The sequence below is a fragment of the Paroedura picta genome, chromosome 16 (genome assembly GCF_049243985.1).
Source record: "Paroedura picta isolate Pp20150507F chromosome 16, Ppicta_v3.0, whole genome shotgun sequence".
In the NCBI taxonomy this organism is placed as follows: Eukaryota; Metazoa; Chordata; class Lepidosauria; order Squamata; family Gekkonidae; genus Paroedura; species Paroedura picta.
The window spans coordinates 11,460,565-11,481,156 of NC_135384.1; the positions used below are offsets into that span (position 1 = coordinate 11,460,565).

Below are 20,592 nucleotides of genomic sequence, written 5' to 3' on the forward strand. Positions count from 1 at the left end.
CCCATTGAATTTACCAACTGGAGGGCTGGGGGTGAAGGCATCCTTGCCTGACTACAATCCAATTATGGCCCAGAGCCCTAAGAGTTGATAGGAAGACCTCCTATCTCCTTGTCACCATTGCCCTGATAATCTTATCGCTAATGAGATTGGTCTTCAGCAGTGTGGAGGAATGAGAAGATACTCACAAAGCACGACAGGAAGGAAATACCGATATTTGTGGCCTCCGATTCGGTTAAATGAGGACAAATATTACACAACAAACCTAGCAAGAAAAGCATGACAAAGAGCGAAAACTCAAACTAAAATGACTTCATAGGACTTGACGGAGAAATGGGCTAGTATTCTTTAAAACGGATAGGAATTTGAATGGTGGGTACTAGTAGATCTTGGCTCAGGTAAATAGTTAAGCAATATACTAAAATGGAAAGTTAGATTCCAGTCTAGTAGCACTTTTGCAAACAATTAAAGAGTTGGGGGGGTTAAGTGTTTGAGAGTCAAAGCTCTTTTTTTAATCAAAAATAACATAATGCTATTTTATGAGTAAAACCATGTTTTAGCCATATTATTTCTGTAACTGTGAAATAGTTTTGATTTTGATGGTCCACGACCGTAATAAAGATATGTATGGATGTATGTAGAAATGATGAAATCTTGTAGCCATTCTCTGTTGAATAGAGAGTTTTAACTTTGAGAGTTTAAAACCTTGAGTTGTAAAAGCAAATAACCCCCAAATCGTATATATGCTACTACTTCCATGCTTCCAGATGCAAACACACGTCATTCTCAGTCGTAACTAGATGGATGTTTTTTGACATTCAGTGGAGCCTTCATTTCCAGCCACATGCCACAAAACCACTTCTGTTTTTAAAGGGCTTATTTAGAGAGACTGTGGGTTGTGAGAAGAGAATGTATTCACTGCATACACTCTGGTTTCTTGCCCACACCACATAACATGTTCAATAAGCAGAGACAGCCACGGGGCTATTTTGGAAGGCCTGTCTCCATGCCGCCTTAGTGGAAAGGTTTACAGCTAAGTGAGCTGTGCTACTCCACAGAGCTATTTTTGCATGGCTTCATTATAAACGGTTTTTCCTTCTCAATTTGCAGCTTCTTTGCTGAGCTCCTGGTCAGGTGCATTCTCAAGACAGCACCATACAGTTAGTAACAATACCCTTTAACAGCCATTTCGCATAGCCAGCATGGTTGAAGGAATGGCAAAGATGGCTGCCAACTTTTAAACTGTTTCTGTAGCCGTCTCCTTTATAGAATTAGATTTATATTCTCAGTTTAAAGCAACCATAAAGAGATTAAAATTATAATTTTCCTGATATATATCATACACACATGTTATTGATTGATTGATTGATTGATTGATTGATTGATTTTTATGCTGCCACTCTTGGAAAGTCTCGCAGCGGTTTACAAGTATAAAACAATAGATTCCATAAAACCCCCATTAAAACAGCCCTTATCAGAAACCAAGCAGACAGCGATCACTACCCTAAAAGATTTTAAACACTCTACCTCCTATCCTCCACCTCCTATCCCCCAATTCAGCCCTTGGGCCAGGTTCTCTTCTGATGGGAGTGGGGAAGCAGATCTTAACCTATCCAGGGGATCCTCTGATGGTAACGCCTTGGCCTCAACCATATGCCTGGCGGAAGAGCTCAATCTTGCAGGCCCTGCAGAAAGCTGGTAACTCCGGCAGGGTCCTCAGCTCTTCCGGGACCTCATTCTACCAGGTTGGGGCCAGGACTGAAAAGGCCCTGGCCCTGGTTGAGGCCAGGTGGACATTTTGGGGGGCCAGGATGTTGTTGTAGAGCAAGTGCCTATGTTTTCTGCTTCAGAGTTCACAACATTCAATGAACTACTGAAAATCATTTGTTTTTGTCTCATACATGATTCCATCCCAGTCCTTCACCGCACACACACAATGTGACTTCAGTGGGATGTGAATACTTGCACTCACATGCAGCAGTGAATAGCTGATATGCATGATAAGAGTCTCTTGTGGCACAGAGTGGTAAGGCAGCAGACATGCAGTCTGAAGCTCTGCCCATGAGGCTGGGAGTTCAATCCCAAAAGCCAGCTCAAGGTTGACTCAGCCTTCCATCCTTCCGAGGTTGGTAAAATGAGTACCCAGCTTGCTGGGGGGTAAATAGTAATGACTGGGGAAGGCATTGGCAAACCACCCCGTATTGAGTCTGCCATGAAAATGCTACAGGGCATCACCCCAAGGGTCAGACATGACCTGATGCTTGCACCGGGGATACCTTTACCTTTACTATGATAAGGGGACCCATGACCAAAACCCAAATGTCTCAGGAGGTTGAACTGAGTGCCTAGACCAGGGTTTCATGAAACCCTGGTGTTCCTTGATGACCTTGGAAGAGTTGCTGAATGGGTGGGAGTTAATTCTACAGAATGGGAGATCTAACAGAAAAGGCATGTGTACTTACTAATGTTACCTTGAATGGAGGAACAGTCACTAGGTGGCAGTCTGACAATCATAGTTGGTGCATAGAGACACATGAAAGGAGACCATCCTTTAGATATGTGGATCCCAAAACATAAAGAGCAATAAATGACATAAGCAGCCTTCTGTATTGGGGTCCGAAACCAACTTGACAGTCAATGAAGCTGTTTTCAGATAGATAAGGTATACACTTATTAGCTAGCCCTTGAAAGTATTTTTACTGCGACATTCTGAAACACCTGTAGTTTCCAGGTTGTCTTCAAGGGCAGCCCAATGAACAGTGCATTACAGTAATCAATCATAAGGCTACATGCTCGTAGTTACAACATCCACAAGTGGTTTGGCCCTGATTAAGAAAAGAGACAGTTGGGAAATCAGATGAAGCTGATTGAAGGGACTTCTGGCCCCTACAGCAATCTAAATTTCAAGAAGTTAGGTTAGATACCCAGGAATGCAATTAGATATCTGGAATGCAATTGCAGCACACACTTCACTATAAGTGGATCCATTCCCAATATAACATCTAGATTCCATTTCACCCTTTTCTGTTTTAGTCATTTGGGCACAGCTTCAGATCACTGGTTTGGAGCCAAGACAATGTTTTGAACAATGAAATATAGAGGTTGATGGTGCCCAGTTCCAATTCTCCATAGGTTCATCTCCTCATCCATCTAGAAATGCATGTGTAGAAGCCTATTGAATGGATTGCCAATTGTTTTGGTTTCAAATGTTCTGCTGCCTAGTTCAGGTCTGTGCCGTAAGTTCCAGAATAGATCAGCAGACAAAGCAAGATGGAATCTGACAAGAGCACAGCCAATAATAAAAATTTTAAGTTGATTTCTGTGGCTTGTGAAGGCATCTATAATAGATATACTTGGGTAATTATCCGGAGTCCAGGAGCTGTGCCCATCTGCGGTGTATGGTCTATGTCCAAAGATGCTTTTATGAAGGTGTCCCATTGCTCTGCCATCTTTCTGCCAACTCAAGGTGACCTGAGAAAGAATTTACATGTGGCAGCTCACAGAATGGCTTGCTGGGAATACTTTCAGTCATTTCTGTACTTCATGGAACAGGGGTGTGGGTTAGAGCAGTGGTCCCCAACCTTTATTAGGCTGGGGATCGGCAGGGCATTGGGGTGCGCCCGCAGGGACCGCGCAGGCCACGCCCACGCTTCCGGCCGCGCTCGCGAGCCGCGCCCGGCCGCGCCTGCGGGCCGCACCCGCGGATCTGGCCGCACCCACGAGCCGCGCCCGGCCGCGCCCGCGGGCCGCACCCGTGGATCGGGTTCCCTCTCCCCGCCCTCTCCCCGCCCTCCCGCAGTAAGTAGCTTCCCGGGCTGCAAGCTTGCGGCCTGGGAAGTTTTTTACTGCGGGGGGGAGGGGCGGGGAGAGGGAGCCGCGGCCCGGCGCCATGGCCTTTGTGGCCCGGCGCCGGGCCGCGGCCCGCAGGTTGGGGACCACTGGGTTAGAGTTCAAGCATGCGCATTACGTGAAAATGCTGCAGGTCATTAGAGCAACGCATTGTGGAATCTGAAAATTTGCCATCATGATATATTAATCTATTAAGAATCAAGATGACCTGAATGAGAGTCTCACTATAATTTCTAATGTCCATCTCTAATGATGCCTATAATAGCCCAGGATAGTCAGGCGTCAGATTTCAGAAGCAGGGTTGGCCATGGCCATTATTTGGGTGGGTGACCACCAAAGGAGTAATAAGTTGCTATGCAGAGACAGGCAATGGCAAGCTATCTCTGAAGGTTTCTTTCCTTGAAGACCCTACAATTTGCCATAAGCTGGTTGTGTCTCAACAGCACATTCCATCACATCGCTAATGATTCTGTTCGAAATAGCAAACAAATCTAATCCGTGCTACTGGAGGATTCATCATAAACCACAACAAAAGGAACTAAAGTTGAAAGTCAGCATATTCCATGCCTTATATGATTTCCTCATTTTATTAGGTCAACAAGAGTCCGAGGACATCCAGTTTCTGTTGATGCTGACAGGATTCTATTTTTCTTCGCAACTTTATCTCACATTTTGCTGATGATTTCCTCAATCTTTAAATTCTTCGAAAAGAATGTGTTTTTATGTAGAAGTGGACTGTGGCAAGACCACAAAGAACATTTTAAAAAATACCCAAAATGTTTGGCATGGGATATTTCAGAGAGCCAGTTTGGTGTAGTGGTTAGGAGTGCGGACTTCTAATCTGGCATGCCGGGTTCTATTCTGTGCTCCCCACATGCAACCGGCTGGGTGACCTTGGGCTCGCCACGGCAGTGATAAAATTGTTCTGACCGAGCAGGAATATCAGGGCTCTCTCAGCCTCACCCACCCCACAGGGTGTTTGTTGTGGGGAGAGGAATGGGAAGTCCCTCCACAGAAGTGCTTTAAAGCTCCCCTAAGTCCCCAAGCACAACAAGTTTGCAAGTTCCCTTTATTTTTGGCCGGAAATCGCGCCCGTTTGGGGGGGATTTTTCTTTTCACTCGGGGGAGCGTGGTAACGATGAATCGCCAGCTCACATGCCAGCTGCCAGCTAGATGGGTCTCTACATTAGGAAGAATCAATGCATATTCGTTGCAACGTGTTTTTTTTTAACTGTTCTTAAAGGGAAAGGGGCTTTCCCAGGGCATGATAACAACCGCCCATTGGCTGTACGTTTGATTGATGGCCAGGGGTGGGACAAAGCACAGGAAAAATCGCTTCCTATCTAGCGATTTTTGCGAGACCAGTAACCTGTGGGAAATGAATGAAATGCTACTGAATTCCACTAAAAAAGCAGGTATGCATAACACCGAGATTTCACTTTTAAAAATAGCGTTTCTGCTTTGTGGAACCAATTGGCAACATTGGTCCTTGTGCGGAAAGGCCCTCACAGTTACTCAAGGAGGAACCTCTGGGATTTGAATCTGTCTTCCTCTTCCACTCATACCTCTATCAGTGTAATCATTGCTATGCATTAATGCTGCCTACCAACCGCTTCTACTCCCTTCTTCCCCCCACACACATTGTCACCATACAGCCTGATTTAAAAAAAATAAACAGGTGTACATTACAACATGATTTTAAATCCCATCAAACCGCTATGAGATAAATGTATGGAATGAGTGAATTAAGGATTGTTGCTGTGGATATGCCTTTTCGTGTAGATCAAATGAAGTTTGAGCCAGTTTAGTGTAGTGGTTAGGAGTGCGGACTTCTAATCTGGCATGCCAGGTTCGATTCTGCGCTCCCCCACATGCAACCAGCCGGGTGACCTTGGGCTCACCATGGCACTGATAAAACTGTTCTGACCGAGCAGTGATATCAGGGCTCTCTCAGCCTCACCCACCCCACAGGGTGTCTGTTGTGGGGAGAGGAAAGCGAAGGCGACTGTAAGCCGCTTTGAGCCTCCTTCGGGTAGGGAAAAGCGGCATATAAGAACCAACTCTTCTTCTTCTTCTTCTTCTTCTTCTTCTTCTTCTTCTTCTTCTTCTTCTTCTTCTTCTTCTTCTTCTTCTTCTTCTTTTTGACGTTGTTAGTATTTCAGTTCTCCTTATTCTGGCATTTAACAAACTGTGAACATTTTATTAAACCAAAATTCAGCTGAGATCTTGTTTTTATGTAAGTTCCGCTGGCTCAGATTCTCTAAAGTAGATATTTATTCCGCGGTCATTCCCCAAAACTGTGAGCAGAAGTAACACAGCCATGCGCACTGTTTTGCAAATGTCCACATGACTTTCACAAGAATTTGCGCAATGTAAATTTTGGGAAACATTGCCTTCCATTGTGCAAGACATTGCACAAACTCTTATAGAATATAAAAGCATCTTTGGGTTTATAACCCAACAGCACCGATGCTGAGAAATCTGCAGTTGAGTTTTCCCAGTGATTTATGATCATAAAGTAGATTTGGGCCACAGTACAGAGGAGAAAAGGGTTTAATTGTTTGAGAAGACTTCACCTACTGAAGCTGACCTTTTGAGCTTGTTATGATAAAAACACAAAGAGGGACTCAGTCTCTTTCCCTATCTTTCTTTCCATTCTTGGGACAAGAAAACAGCCTGAAAGGCTCTTGATAGCTGAAGCTTTGAGCAAGTCATTATGTTTAGCCAATGCTGTAGTTTTCTGTCAGACACATTCTACATCAAGGCCCCACATCACTGCAATTTACCTTTTAAAAATTCTTAAGGAAATCTGACTATAGATTGCTCAGCTTCTCATCAATCTGGACTCACTATGTTCTCATGCTTTAGGATGAACAGTAGACTAGCATCGCTATATAACCAAAGATATATTCTGTATACAGAAGAATATGTTTATATGCAATATAAAACCTTTCCCAACATTGTCTACCAAGGTACTGGGTGAGACAAAGGGCTACTAGCCCCATAGAAGATTGCCAAGTGTCTAGGACCAGATGGCAGCAGATGGAGAGGAACTGGGAGCAGGGAGGAAAGAACCAGGAAGTAAACACCGCATCCCTGTGTCACCTGGAAGTGACATAGCATGTCATGGATGTTGGAAGTGATGCTGTGGTTTGTGGGCAGAACCTCTATGGTAAAATTAGCTTCTTAACATAGAGTTTTACCTAAAGAGTGATGCCCCCTTATGTCACCAGGGGAATCCCCCGGCCTCAACTGTGGATTGACAATAAAGGTGGAGTCTGGAGCTCTCCTGAAATTAAAACTGATTTCCAGAATACAAAAATGAGCTCTTCTAGAAGAAATGGCAGCTTCAGAGTCTGCAGTTTATCATACTGTGTACCTACTAAGACAAACTCTGCCTTTCTCAGGCACTGCCCCCAGTCTTCATGCATTTCCCTGATGCATCAGCATAGCCAGATGACTTGATGGGAGGAGGTGTTCCTGTGTAAGTGCAGAATCAGCCCTGGACATTGGAGGAAATACTTTGAAAATCATGAGGAAGTTCCCATCATATCTATGCTAAATATACATTTCCTCCAATGCCCCCTGAAGACTATGGAGAGGTAGCAGAAGATCATAAAATAGCCCAGACATAGATCCAAATGGGTCTGAATACTTTTTCTGTCAGATCAAGTTTCCTGATGATATAGTCGCTGCTCCTGTTGATAGTCTGGTTGACCTCTGGAATGAGTGGATAATCCAGGTAATTGGCACAATAGTCCTTTCTCAAGGGCTATTTCCCACGTAGCCTATTGGTTAACTGAAGGACTGTAGTTGATGAGAAGACCTGGGAAGTATCTAAATTTTCATCTGAGTCCCCTTTTTCATGTGTCTCTACATTCTGAAGTTATTTAGGTGGCGAGCCAAGAGAGGACCTTCTTGGTCATGCAATCAATATTGTGGGACTCCTTCCACAAGGTAATTTTGTTTGTCTCCTCCTATGTGTCTTCTGCCAGCAGGTAAAGGATTTTTTATTCCATCTGGCATTTTCTTAGTGACCCCTTGTTCCTGCCTTAAATTAACATTTTTATGCTTTTATGTGTAAGGCAGCAGACATGCAGTCTGAAAGCTTTGCCCATGAGGCTGGGAGTTCGATCCCAGCAGCCGGCTCAAGGTTGACTCAGGTTTCCATCCTTCCGAGGTCGGTAAAATGAGTACCCAGCTTGCTGGGGGGTAAACGGTAATGACTGGGGAAGGCACTGGCAAACCACCCCGTATTGAGTCTGCCATGAAAACGCTGGAGGGCATCACCCCAAGGGTCAGACATAACCCGGTGCTTGCACCAGGGATACCTTTACCTTTACCTTTATGTATTCTATTTTATGTTAAACTTGGTTGGGACTCCAATCGTGGCATGTATTTTGCATTGTTGTTGGGAGTGTCTGGGGTCTTGCCCCTCATCATGACTCCCCTTCTGTCTAAGCATGCATTATTTTGTCTTTCCTGCATTAGTTGGACTAGATGACCCTTCCAACTCTATGATTCTATTAAAAATTTAATAAAAATATGCACCCCCTCTCTTGGTTCACATGACACTCAAATCACCCAAGGGGGGGGTATTGTGCTGATGTGAGCTCAGTCACCATGCATGGATGAAAACAAAGCACATTAGCCACCATTCTACAAAGGTTTATCTGCACAAAAGGTACACAATTTTTGACTTACAGTTCACTTTCCAGAGCATTCCAAGAAAACAGGCGCTATTGTTATTGTAAATTCACATTGTAACGCTATCATGGTCAAAACTTTTTTAAAAAATATGGAGAGGAGGCAAATGGGAGGAGAAGCAGATAGTAGCTGGAGTTGATTTGTATTCATGACAACATCAACTGAGGTGGGAATGGAAAAGGAAGCAGATTCAAATCCCGCACTTCCTCACTGGATAACCGCAAATTGCCTTTCAAGGGAAGGGGGAGAAATCGCAGATTCTGAGGCTTGTCAAACCACACGGCCAACAGGGTTTGCATTCAGATCTGTGTCTTAAGAGGCAGATTTTAGTGTAAAACATTTGCCATTCCGTGGGGCTTCATGAGTGCTGCAGCAACATTTTGAATGACTGCAGAATCAGTCAGACTGTATTCTCAGTCAAATGTTCAGAATCCGCAAACTCAAACATTCATTTTGTCATCACTTCCAAAGCTGGGTCCCCTCTCCAGAAAGTTAGAGGAGTAAGAACTTTCTTTATACTTTGGGGAGGCTCTTCCAAAGTCGAGGGACTGTCGCAGAAGAAATCTGAAAGAGAGCTGATAGTGTTTTCACTTGCTTGCAAGTACAGTGAAACCACAGGCAAGAATGGGACATCTGCTCAAGTTCCTACTGAGTATGACTTTGCTTACAGAGTACTGTCTTTCTCACACACACACACACACACACACACACACCCCGTCCCAAGTCATGTTTGAGGTACCCATTGGATGAACTTAAAAGTGGTTTCTGCTGGAATCAGCAGAATAAAGCAAATTTACCAAATCACGCTTGATTTGACTCCTCCCTCCCAGTTGGACCAGTCCCTTCCCAGCATTTAGCTTGCACTCCCAACCTTTGCCCATGGCATTGACCTAAGCCAGTGTCCCATCAGGACAAACTGCAGGCAAAACATCCAGGCCTTGATTGCTTTGTCTCTGGGAGGAATCTGCTCCCACCTAACAGGATTGTTGGGGATAATGGCTGCCTTCGCTCTGCCCTCTTCAGCAAGACATCTTGGAAAAGGGCTGAGAGGGATGCCAATGACCCTTCTTCTCCTGACCTGTCTTTGGGGTGAGTGATTTCTCCTTCAATTCTCCTTCAATTCCACTTTCCCTCTCTCCTCTGCTGTAGCTCCCAACACTGCTTGTTTTGTAGCAATCAGATTACCATGTTGCTGGGCAGAAGGTGCTCTTCAGGACCACCAGCCAATTAGAGGTTGACTACCTAGTACTTTCCAGGAATGTGGAGTTCTTGTGGGGAATGGTGATTAAGGCAGATGTTGGGTTCAACTGGCAAATCTCTTCTCTTCTCATCAACAAGAATAGTCTCAATGCACAATGCAGAATTGCTGATTGGGGTTGTAGGCATAAGTAGATAAGTACATCACACTAAACAGAAGCCGGTCCATTTTTGGGACCACTCCACCATGGAACTTGAAGCAAAAATGTATTTTATGGATTAATTAGATTTCTATACTTCCTTCCCAACAATCTGGGAGGGGTATATTTAAATACAAACAGAATTGTGGTCATTGCAGAGTAATAACAGTTCCCTGGGGATTCTTCAAAGGGCTTCCAAATAGTGCTTGAACCCCAAATCTTTTCATCTAGAAAATGTTAAGGGTTGGAGGGAAGTGTCAGTGAATTCCATAACTGGATCTCTCATATCGAAAAAGCTTTGGATTCATATGAAAGAATGTGGGGAGGAAATGTTTACCTCCCCCACCCCAAGCTTTCTTGAACTTTCAGAATTTAGCAGGATAAAGCTTGTCTCATCTCCCCCTTTTTCACCAGAGATATTTAAATTTTAAAAAAATGTTTAAAAATTAAAAAATTTAAAAGATGTTTAAAATTTAAAAAATTTAAAAGATTTAAAAGATTTTTAAAATTAAAACTGAGAGGCTCTGATGTGTCATAAAGAAAGCAGGAGAGGTATGGGGGGTTCTTTCTAGGAAGTGAGAAAAAGGCTTTAAAAATCCTCGTGGACCTGAGAGAGGAGGTAGGCCAGATAGAATACCAGGGTTGGAAAGTTGTCTAACTCTTCTGAATGTCCATTACTATTTGTACCCCAGAAACTAGAGGCAAAGTAGCTGGTGCATAAGACTCCCCCAGTTGCACACTCTCTCTAAGAACCTATGAACATACTGAAGGTGGGGAGGTGTCCTGGAACTCATGTCCATGAGCCCCAGAGAACAGGACCATGCATGCTTTTGGGGAGTCTTTTCTTTTGAAAGTAAAGAAAACAGAGACAAGCAGACTTTGATCCTTGATGGCAATACTGCCTGCCAAAATAGCAAGGGCGTACAAACATTAGTTGGCTGCTCAGAGACTTCTTCAGTCAGCTTCAAAGCAAGGCCATTCAAATGCCTCCCCTTTTTTAGGCAGACTAGATGCAAAGGGGATAGATGGTAACAGATGGTAATCAGGGAGTGGCTGCTGTTCTAACCAATTTTTTGGGGGGCTAGGTCTAATTACCCTGGCCTCACCCAAAGAGCTCTGTCTTGCAGGGCCCGTGGAATTGAGCTCAACTGGGAGTTCGTTCCACCGGATCTGGGCCAGAACCGAAAAGGCCCCAACCTGCTTGACATCTTTTTTTCTTGGTGCCCATCCTCAAGTTCTGCCTTGTCCAACAGTGGTCCTAAACAAGGTTATGTCATCCTGTAAGATAAATGATAGGGGGGAACATGAGAGTATTGAGACTGAACATGAGACTGAACATGTTGAGAGTATTTCGGTTATAAGTGGCTAAAGGGCAGGTAGCTCATTGTAAGTAAAAGAGGATGATTTTCCCAAACAAAGAAAGTAAGCAGTTCTTCCACAGTCTCCATTGTGGAAGAAATATGTTGAACAAGAGTTCAAATGTATAATTATGAATATTTGATAAGGTTGGCTCTATGGCCTCTAGACAGGGGTGGGCAAACTGTGGGTCTCCAGATGTCCATGGACTATAATTCCCACGAGCCCCCACCAACATGGGCTAATGGGAATTGTAGTTCATGGACATTAGGAGACCCACAGTTTGCCCACGAATTACTTCTCTTTGAGGAAAGCTGGAAGTCACTTGTAAATGACAGGTTCCCTACTTATTCCTTTTGTTCTTTCTTTTCTTCTTTTTTCATTTCCTTTGTACTAATCTGTAATCCTAATGTAACTCCATTTGGTATAAATAAATTTATTTAAAAAGAAAAAAGAAAGTGAGCAGTCGAGCTTTTAGAACAGGGATGGTCAACCTGTGGTTCGCCAGATATCCATGGACTACAATTCCCATGAGCCCCTGCCAGCAAACACTGGCAGGGGCTCATGAGAACTGTAGTCCACGGACATCTGGAGGAGCACAGGTTGACTACCCCTGCTTTAGAATATGTATCGAGATCCATAGTCAAGAGAACGAGAGAAGCAGAAAGCTGTGGAAATGAGCAACAAGAACATAATGGGCGTGTTCTAAAAGAGCTCTCCAAGCTTGGTGAAAATGTAACAAGTTGGAAAGTGGGATCTTAGTATCAGTGGAAATCTTACCCAGGTACACTTGGATGGGTCTGAAAAGGCTGTCAGTAGCCAGTCTCAGGGCAGGGGGAAGAAAACAAACTGGAAATACCATTTCCGTTTGCTGTGCTTGCTGTGTGAAACAGGAAAGCCTGCTTGTGAGGAAGGAACTGAAAAACCAACGGTAAGGATGATAATGCCATTCCATAAATACAACATGTACAGAAATCCTGAGGAGGGCCATCAGTTGAGAAATGTACAATTTTTCTTGTGAAATAAAGGGAAATCAGGAGACTGATTTTACTGTTTTCGGAAGGCAGCTGTGATGGTCAGCCGGAGACCAGTTAGCTTGGAGTCCTGTAGCACTGTACGGACCCACAAGATTCTCAGGATATATGGTAGGGGTGATCAAACTGTAGCTTTCCAGGTGTCCATGACCACACCCGGTATATGGTTCTGAGAGTCAGTATCCAGGCCAATTTTTCCTGAAGAAGATAATTGACAGGGTAGTATATGAATCACGCTGGCATTTCCAGAATGAAACATTTTTAAAACGTGCATTAATCTGCTGTCTCACTATCCCCCATTTTATGTTTCTTTTCTTGTTTGTTCTTAGTTGCAATGGCCCTTGACCTCTTCTAATAAATGCTGTTTGCAAATATGGAAGATACATTTTGATCCTGAGCATTTCAAATCTGTTTTTAGGTCTGACTATACTGGCTCTAGGGCAGGGGTAGTCAACCTGTGGTCCTCCAGACATCCATGGACTACAATTCCCTGCCAGGGGCTCATGAGAATTGTAGTTCATTGACATCTGGAGGACCACAGGTTGACTATCCCTGCTTTAGGGAACAATCTCGAGCTGAATCTTGAGAAGGGCTATGATTCCCTGTTGATTTAGTTAGATTTGTCAGCAGCCTTTGACAGGGTTGACCATTCCAGGTTATTGAATTGTTGGAAATAAAAGAAGACTTTAAGTGGGTTAAACATTTATCAGACAGGCTGCAGAGAATGCTATCTGAGGACCTCTGTGTCAGCCCTTAGGGATTTGACTGGTGGAGCTTCATAGGGCTGACTGCTCTTGTCCATGTTGTTCACTATTTATGTAAGGTCTTTGAATGAGATTGTCTTGAGTTTTGATGTTTAGTCTCGTCAATAGGCCAATGGCATCAACCTATATCTCTATTCATTCAAGCCACCAAGAGCAACTCAATTTGTCCTGGATTTGGGCTCAGGTGGATATTCTGTGAGATGTACAAGCGGAAGTTGAAGGTGACTGGTTGAGGGGAATCTGACCAGTATGTCTGACTCATTGGAAAGTGTTATGCTCCCCATTTTTGATAGTTGAAAAGGTAATAGCCTAATGATTATCCGGGGCTACACCAATTTGTCTGATTATCAGTGTGTTTCCAAGTTCAATGAAAAGTGCTGGTATTTGCCTGTAAAGATGCTCATGGCTTGGGTTGATTAGTCATTTTATCCTGCAGGCATGTCAAAACAGTCACCACCTATTCTTGGAATTTTTAGTTGTACCCTCTTTATTGTGAAATGGCCTTTCTGGGTGTGTCTAGAAGGTTATCACTTTGGCTACATCCACATGGACATTTTGCTCCATGTTTGCTTGCAAACTAGAACACTGTGTGTAGCATCCATACCAAATCGTCCTCTAGTTGTCCCCGTGTGAGGTTTTTCCAGTGGACAGCTGGAGTTGCATAGGTTTTAAATGTTTCAGATCCATACTTTAGTTTGCTGTATTGCACAAAGGCTATGGCTGTCTGATGGTTGTCCTGATGTTGTATTCTGCCTTGATCACTCAGTAAGAAAGAGACAGATGAAAAGTTCTCTCAATAAATAAAACCCACCCCAGGCAGAAAGAAATGCAGGATGACTAAGACAATCATAGCATCACAGAATCATAGAGTTGGAAGGGGCCATACAGGCCATCTAGTCCAACCCCCTGCTCAAGGCAGGATCAGCCCAAAGCATCCTAAAGCAATCAAGGTGTTGTAGCATCTTCCTTCTCACAAAAGTTTTAAGCAGTTGGGGCTTTCTACAATAGCCAACAGACACCAACCAGGAAATGAAAGGGGATTCTAAAACAACAAATATGGTTGTGAAGTCAAAGTCCTCTCATGACAAAAGGAAGGGTTTCAAAAAAAAAGAAGTGAGCATTCAAACAAATGTACAGTCCAGTAAGCACCTTTAAGACCAACAAATCTTTATTCAAGCTTTTGTGTTCATCAACACATCTTCAGATACAATATTTAGAAATCACTATTAGAAGATATACGGTGGCTACTGCTAATTTATGTGGCTTTTCAAAAAGACCAGAATATGCCATTGACAATAGTAATTATTATGATAATTAACGTGTCATCGATAGTAAGAATTATAGTATTGACGTTACTATATAGTTTTGTGTAATGTTTTTTGAAATAACAGCGAAGTGGAAACCCTAAGAAAAGAGTCAGCATACCGTTAAACACTTGACTCCTCGGAGGATGGATATGAACTGGTGGTGTAGTGCCACTCTTAACCATTACGCCATGCCAGCGTTAAGAGTAGTGGCTCGTCTGGTGAGCTGGGTTTGATTCCCCGCTCCTCCTCCACATGCAGCCAGCTGAGTGACCTTGGGCTCATCACAGCCCTGACAATGCTGTTTTCACAGAGCAATAATATTAGGACTCTCTCAGCCCCACCTCCCTCACAGGGTGTCTGCTGCAGGGAGAGGAAGGGAAGGCGATTGTAAGCTGCTTTGAGCCTCCTTCAGGTAGAGAAAAGCGGCATATAAGAACCAACTCTTCTTCATTGGAGCCCCTGGGAGCTGGCTGCTGTTAGGAAAAAGATATTGAACTCAGTGGGCCTGGTCTGATCTAGCAAGGCAATTCTGACTGCTTTCCCGCCCCCTCCCCAGCCACTTTCCTGTCCTAAAGCTGCTTCTCAAATGATAATTCAAGGGAGACGTTCTCATCTCTGACTGACTCTCTGAACGTTCATCTTCCCAGGTGCGGTTTCAGCCCCGGACCCTACAACCTCTGCCCCCGCCGAGGTGAGGCTCATGAACGGAACAAGTCGTTGCAGTGGGAGAGTGGAAGTGCTGCATAATGGCCAGTGGGGCACCATCTGTGACGATAGCTGGGGCATGGAGGAAGCCCGAGTGGTGTGCCGGCAGGTGGGCTGCACAGCCGCACTGTCTGCCATGTCCGGAGCACATTTTGGAAGAGGGACTGGCCGTATCTGGCTGGACGACGTTGGATGCAAAGGCACGGAATCCGCACTCAGTCAGTGCCCAGCAAGGCCTTGGGGAGATAACAACTGCAACCATGGAGAAGATGCTAGCGTCATATGCGCAGGTAAATCCACTGATCTATGGGTAGAGTTACGTTTTAGCTCTCCAATTATTGGCTTGTTCACCAGGCATTGATTAGTCATTAGTCAAAAATGCTGTGCCGTGCTGTAAAGAAATGTTTTCATTTGCGCCTCAAATTGTTGTTAAAGGCAATGCAAAGCCAGTGTTACCAAAAGTTGGCAATCCTAAACACAGGAAAATCCTCTCGAAATTAATTGGTCTACTAAACATCATGAGGTTACATTTTTCTTAGGGGCGTGCTCTCACACTTGATGACAGCGTGTGTGAAAAGGGGAAACCTTGTGTGTGTGTGTATGTAATGACATTCCATGTTTGCCTCCTTCTAGCATAGTACACATCTCTCTTCAAATGTTGTAGATTGTTAATTTTGCCCATATTGCACATTCAGCAAGGTTATTTTCCTGTTCTTCTAAACATGGAAAGATGCCTAGAGTCAATACTCGTCTTGACTGAGTACTTGACTGCTTCTCAATCTATGTTTGCCTCCTGCTAGCAGAGTACACATCTCTCTTCAAATGTTATAGATTGTTCATTTTGCCCATAGTGCACATTCAGCAAGGCTATTTTCCTGTTCTTCTAAACATGGACAGATGCGCAGAGTCAATACTCCTCTTGACTGAGTACTCTAGGGACAAGGAGAAGAAAATGGATGCCAATGAAGAATCTAGCTGAGTAAGACCAGTAACACAATGGTGAAGCCACTGGTTTCACTGAGCTTCTGAATGCTTATGTTTGCATGTCGAAATAACTTTTTGTGTTTCTTTTACAGTCTGGCAGGTTTGGTATGAAGGCCTGCTGCTTCATCTATCTATCTATCTATCTATCTATCTGTCTGTCTGTCTGTCTGTCTGTCTGTCTGTCTGTCTGTCTGTCTGTCTGTCCGTCCGTCCGTCCGTCCGTCCGTCCGTCCATCCATCCGAATGGCATGGGTTGTAACTGTCATTCTGTTTCTCTTTTAACAGAGATAAGGCTGGTTGGTGGTTCATCAACCTGTAAGGGCCGGGTTGAGGTGTTCCATAACCAACAGTGGGGAACCGTGTGTGACAACAGCTGGGACATGAACGAAGCCCGTGTAGTGTGCCGGGAACTGGGCTGCGGAGGTGTCATAGCTGCACCCGGGGGAGCAAAATTTGGACAAGGATCTGGTCCCTCTTGGATGGATGGAGTCAACTGCACCGGATCAGAAGAGAGTCTCAGTAAATGCCCAGCAAACCCACTGGCCGAACACAGCTGTGGCCACAGCAAAGATGCCGGTGTGGAGTGTGCAGGTAATGGCCAAAGAAGCATAGATATTGTGACACTCAACCTTGCTTTCTTGAGTTCATGGGGACAATGCCTAGGTTGCTTCTCTTTGAAGGAAAGAACACTGGAGACATGGCAAATGAGAGACAAGGAGCACCTGGATTCTCTTACATTCTCCTTCACTCTTCTGAGTAGGCCACAGGGCTCAGGTTCTTCATAATTTTCTAGTGGGATAAAGTCAGATCACACACACAGTTGGCCAAGTTTCTGAATCAAATAGCGACGAACACTGCATGCAAATATGTGCATTACCTCAACCAAAAGGCCTGGGGGTGGGGTAGCAGCTTATAACAGTAGTCAAAAAGATACTTGAGTTGGATCTTCTCAAATAAGGCAAGAAAGAACTGAGGCAGAATCATTTGCATGTTAATCCGCACTCTTTGTTATACTACAAATAACTTAAGCAAGCTTTGCAAGGGTTAGTCGTTGTAAGTGACTTTGCACATCTTTTGTTCCTATTTTGTGCATGTTGCATAGCCAGCAGTTCTTTATTAAATTAAAAAATCAGTGAATAGTTCCTCAAATTTCTAAACAGTTTGTGGAGAGCAGGCTTTCTCAACTAGAGGTTCGTGTAACCCTGGGGTTTCTTGGAGGTCCAGAAAGCGTTTTCCAAATGGATGGGAGTTAATTCATTTTAATATATTTTGTAATGTGTTAAACATAGATTGGTTGATATGGTCATATGTGATCATGGTGGGATCCACAGATCTAACAGCCATGCTAGAATCATAGAACTGGAAGGGGCCATACTGGCCATCTAGTACAACCCCCTGCTCAAGGATGGATCATCCCAAAGCACTCATGATAAAGATCTGTCCAGATGCTGTTTGAAGACTGGCAGTGAGGGGGAACTCATTACCTCCTTAGGCAGCCGATTCCACTTCTGAACTGCTCTGATTGTGAAAATTATTTTCCTGATATCTAGCCAGTACTGTTCTCCATGTAGTTTAAAGCCATCACTGCAAGTCCTCTCCTCTGCTGCCAACTGAAACCACTCCCTGTTCTCCTCCCAGTCAGGGGTAGTCAACCTGTGGTAGTCAACCTGCGTTTGCTGGCAGGGGCTTATGGGAATTGTAGTCCATGAACACCTGGAGGACCACAGGTTGACTACCCCTGCTCTAAGTGACAACCTTTCCAATAATTAAAGAGAGCAATCCTGTCCCCTCTAAACCTCCTATTCTCCAGGCTGAACATTCCCAATTCCCTCAGCCTTCCCTCATAGGGCTTGTTCCCCAAGCCCTGGATCATCCTCTTCTCTGCAACATCTCAGTTTTGTCCATGTCCTTTTTGAAGTCAGGCCTCCAGGACTACAGACAGTACTTGCTAGATTAGAAGCGGCCACTCTTAACCACTACACCATGCTGCCTCTCTGATTTCTGCCCATGATCAAAAGAAGCCATATGAACATTGATTCCCAAGTCAAGCTCCCTAAACTTGTCTTCCTCCCTAGTCGTCACTCAGCACTTGATGTGCAATGTATGGGTACCTGTGGAAGGATTAGATCCAATGTTTCAGATGCTTCAGACACTGTCTTTGTGTGTAGCATCGCAAGGCAAGATGGTGCCTGCTACTGTCCACTGCCTGTTTTCAAAACTCCTATGGCGACCACAGTCTCAAAAAGCTTGAGGTCCTGCCCTACATATTCTGTTTCCTTTTGTCATGTAGCATAGGCTGAGCGACATTAATCAGATGCTTAGACTGCATACAAATTTACCCTGATGCAGATGTCAAAGGGCATTTTTCCTCTATGGGATAACTGCATTCATTCTGTGTTCGCAATATAAATGACTGATATTCTTATCAACTGTTTCTCCTGTCTGTCACCTCATGATTCAAAGGGCTAGTCCCCCCCCCCACCTAAAATTTAAAGCATGGCATGGTAGTATTGTGCATGGGTATATATGTGCAGCTGAAAACTCCAGGCAGGGGGAAGAGGAGGTGACGTCTTCACATCAGAGGTTCCAGTAAAACAGGGGTAGTCAACCTGTGGTCCTCCAGATGTCCATGGACAACTGGAGGACCACAGGTTGACTATCCCTGCAGTGAAACTTCTGCACCAGTCCCTGAGAAGCTCTTTTCCCTGACCACAACCCTAGAAAGATGTGCAATTTGTGAACCAAATGCAGCAAGACTATTTCCACATGGATAGTGCTCAGATTATGTCCACTCTTGGCATGCCCTGTTCAACTAGGGTCAAAACATGCTTGCAGTAGAGACAATGAAGGAAAACACCCTTTGTTCGGAAACATTCGTTCTTTCTTTGTGCCTTTCTTCTCCTCCTCAGAGCCTCCGGAAATCCGATTAGCAGAAGGACCTACTCACTGCTCTGGCAGAGTTGAGATATTTCATGAACAAATTTGGGGAACTGTATGTGACGACGATTGGGACCTTGAAGATGCCAATGTTGTGTGTCATTATCTCGGCTGTGGAACGGCTGTTTCAGCGCCGCGAGGTTCTCGTTTTGGAGCAGGGGGTGGTCCCATCTGGATGGATAGTGTTAACTGCACAGGGTCAGAGAAATCCATCAGTCAATGCCCTACTAAAGGATGGGGAATGCATGACTGTACCCACAGTGAAGACGCTAGTGTTGTATGTTCAGGTAAGAGACCGACCAAAAGGATAAGAACATTTCTTTCTCTTCCATCGTTTTGAAATCGTCCAATCCTTACCCAATGGCCTGGGTCATTCCTTCGCTATTTTCTGTATCCCGACATATGCATGCATAAATCCCAAATTAACCTATGGATTCCACGACAGCAGGACACGAGGGGAAAGATGGGTGCAACGAAAAGGAGCAAAATAAAACCTGGGTGCACCTACAGAACCAATCCCTTCCGATGCCTCAAGCAAGCCCACCCATCTATAAGCACAACTAATAGAGCAGAAGCTGGGGAAATATTGATTGATTGATTGATTGATTGATGTACTGCCTATCCTCATGGACCAATTCTGGGTGGTGTACAACATTACATACACACACAGACACATAATGATGATGTTATCCATTCAGTCATGTCCAATTCTTGGCGTTCCTTTGAGTCAACAAGTAAATTATTAACATTAATTTGAAACGGTCTAAAATGGTTACAAAACCAACTTCTGGTTGAAAAAGTTTCCAGCGTCAACATTCACGGAGTCAAACTCCTGCCGTCTGTCAAGACAGACAGTGGTCTGGATCTCCTCTAGTTGGAGGTGAATAACAGCGCGTGGGGAGGGTGGGGGCAATGGAAGTTTGATGGTGCTTTTCGTCAGCCCCAACCAAAAGCTGGGTGGAAGAGCTTGGCCTTGCAGGCCCTGCGGAACTGTGCTAATTAAGGTTCATGTTGATACTTCAGCTTCCTATTTTTCCATACTGTTTTAACTGGTGCAGTTTACCCCCAAAGAACCACTTGTACTGTTTTGAGAATGCTGAAAATTACTTACTGAAGATCTGACAGTACTATAATGATTGGCTGGGATTGCTTCAATGAGCATGTATCATTACGAGGGCCTGGGGTCACCTCCTGAGCTCTCTGAATTGAACCAGGGTGTTCTTGACATCCATAAGAGATGACCGGCCCTGCTGTACTACAGTTAGGTTCAATTGCCATGCTCTCCACGGGGGGGGGGGGGGGCGGCAGAGCAGAATGCCTTAAGAAACAAGCCAACAGGTGCAGTAATTGAAGCGCACCAATGTCAAAAGCCAGCAGAGAAAGATGAGCATAGCTCAACTATGCTGGAACATGAGTATTCCAAGCAGCTTGCTTGTTACATTCATTGCTTCTGCTCTGATCTATGACTTTTTCCCTAGTGATGCAGCAGGTCTGGGCAAAAAAGAAACTTAATTTTATTGTCTGGTCCATTCCTTATATATTCCCTGAATACTGA

General features: G+C 44.3%; 1 protein-coding gene across 1 annotated transcript in view; it reads left to right on the plus strand.

Moving 5' to 3' along the window:
• Positions 1 to 9,410: 9,410 nt before the first annotated feature.
• The window catches only part of LOC143825219 (scavenger receptor cysteine-rich domain-containing protein DMBT1-like), a 46,548-nt gene continuing 35,366 nt past the window's right edge, over positions 9,411 to 20,592 (plus strand). Inside the window, exons 1-4 of the mRNA XM_077313243.1 lie at positions 9,411 to 9,642; positions 15,059 to 15,406; positions 16,386 to 16,691; positions 19,010 to 19,324. Coding sequence (XP_077169358.1) covers positions 9,549 to 9,642; positions 15,059 to 15,406; positions 16,386 to 16,691; positions 19,010 to 19,324 — 1,063 coding nt within the window. The 5' untranslated portion in view covers positions 9,411 to 9,548. The remainder of the gene's footprint in view (positions 9,643 to 15,058; positions 15,407 to 16,385; positions 16,692 to 19,009; positions 19,325 to 20,592) is intronic.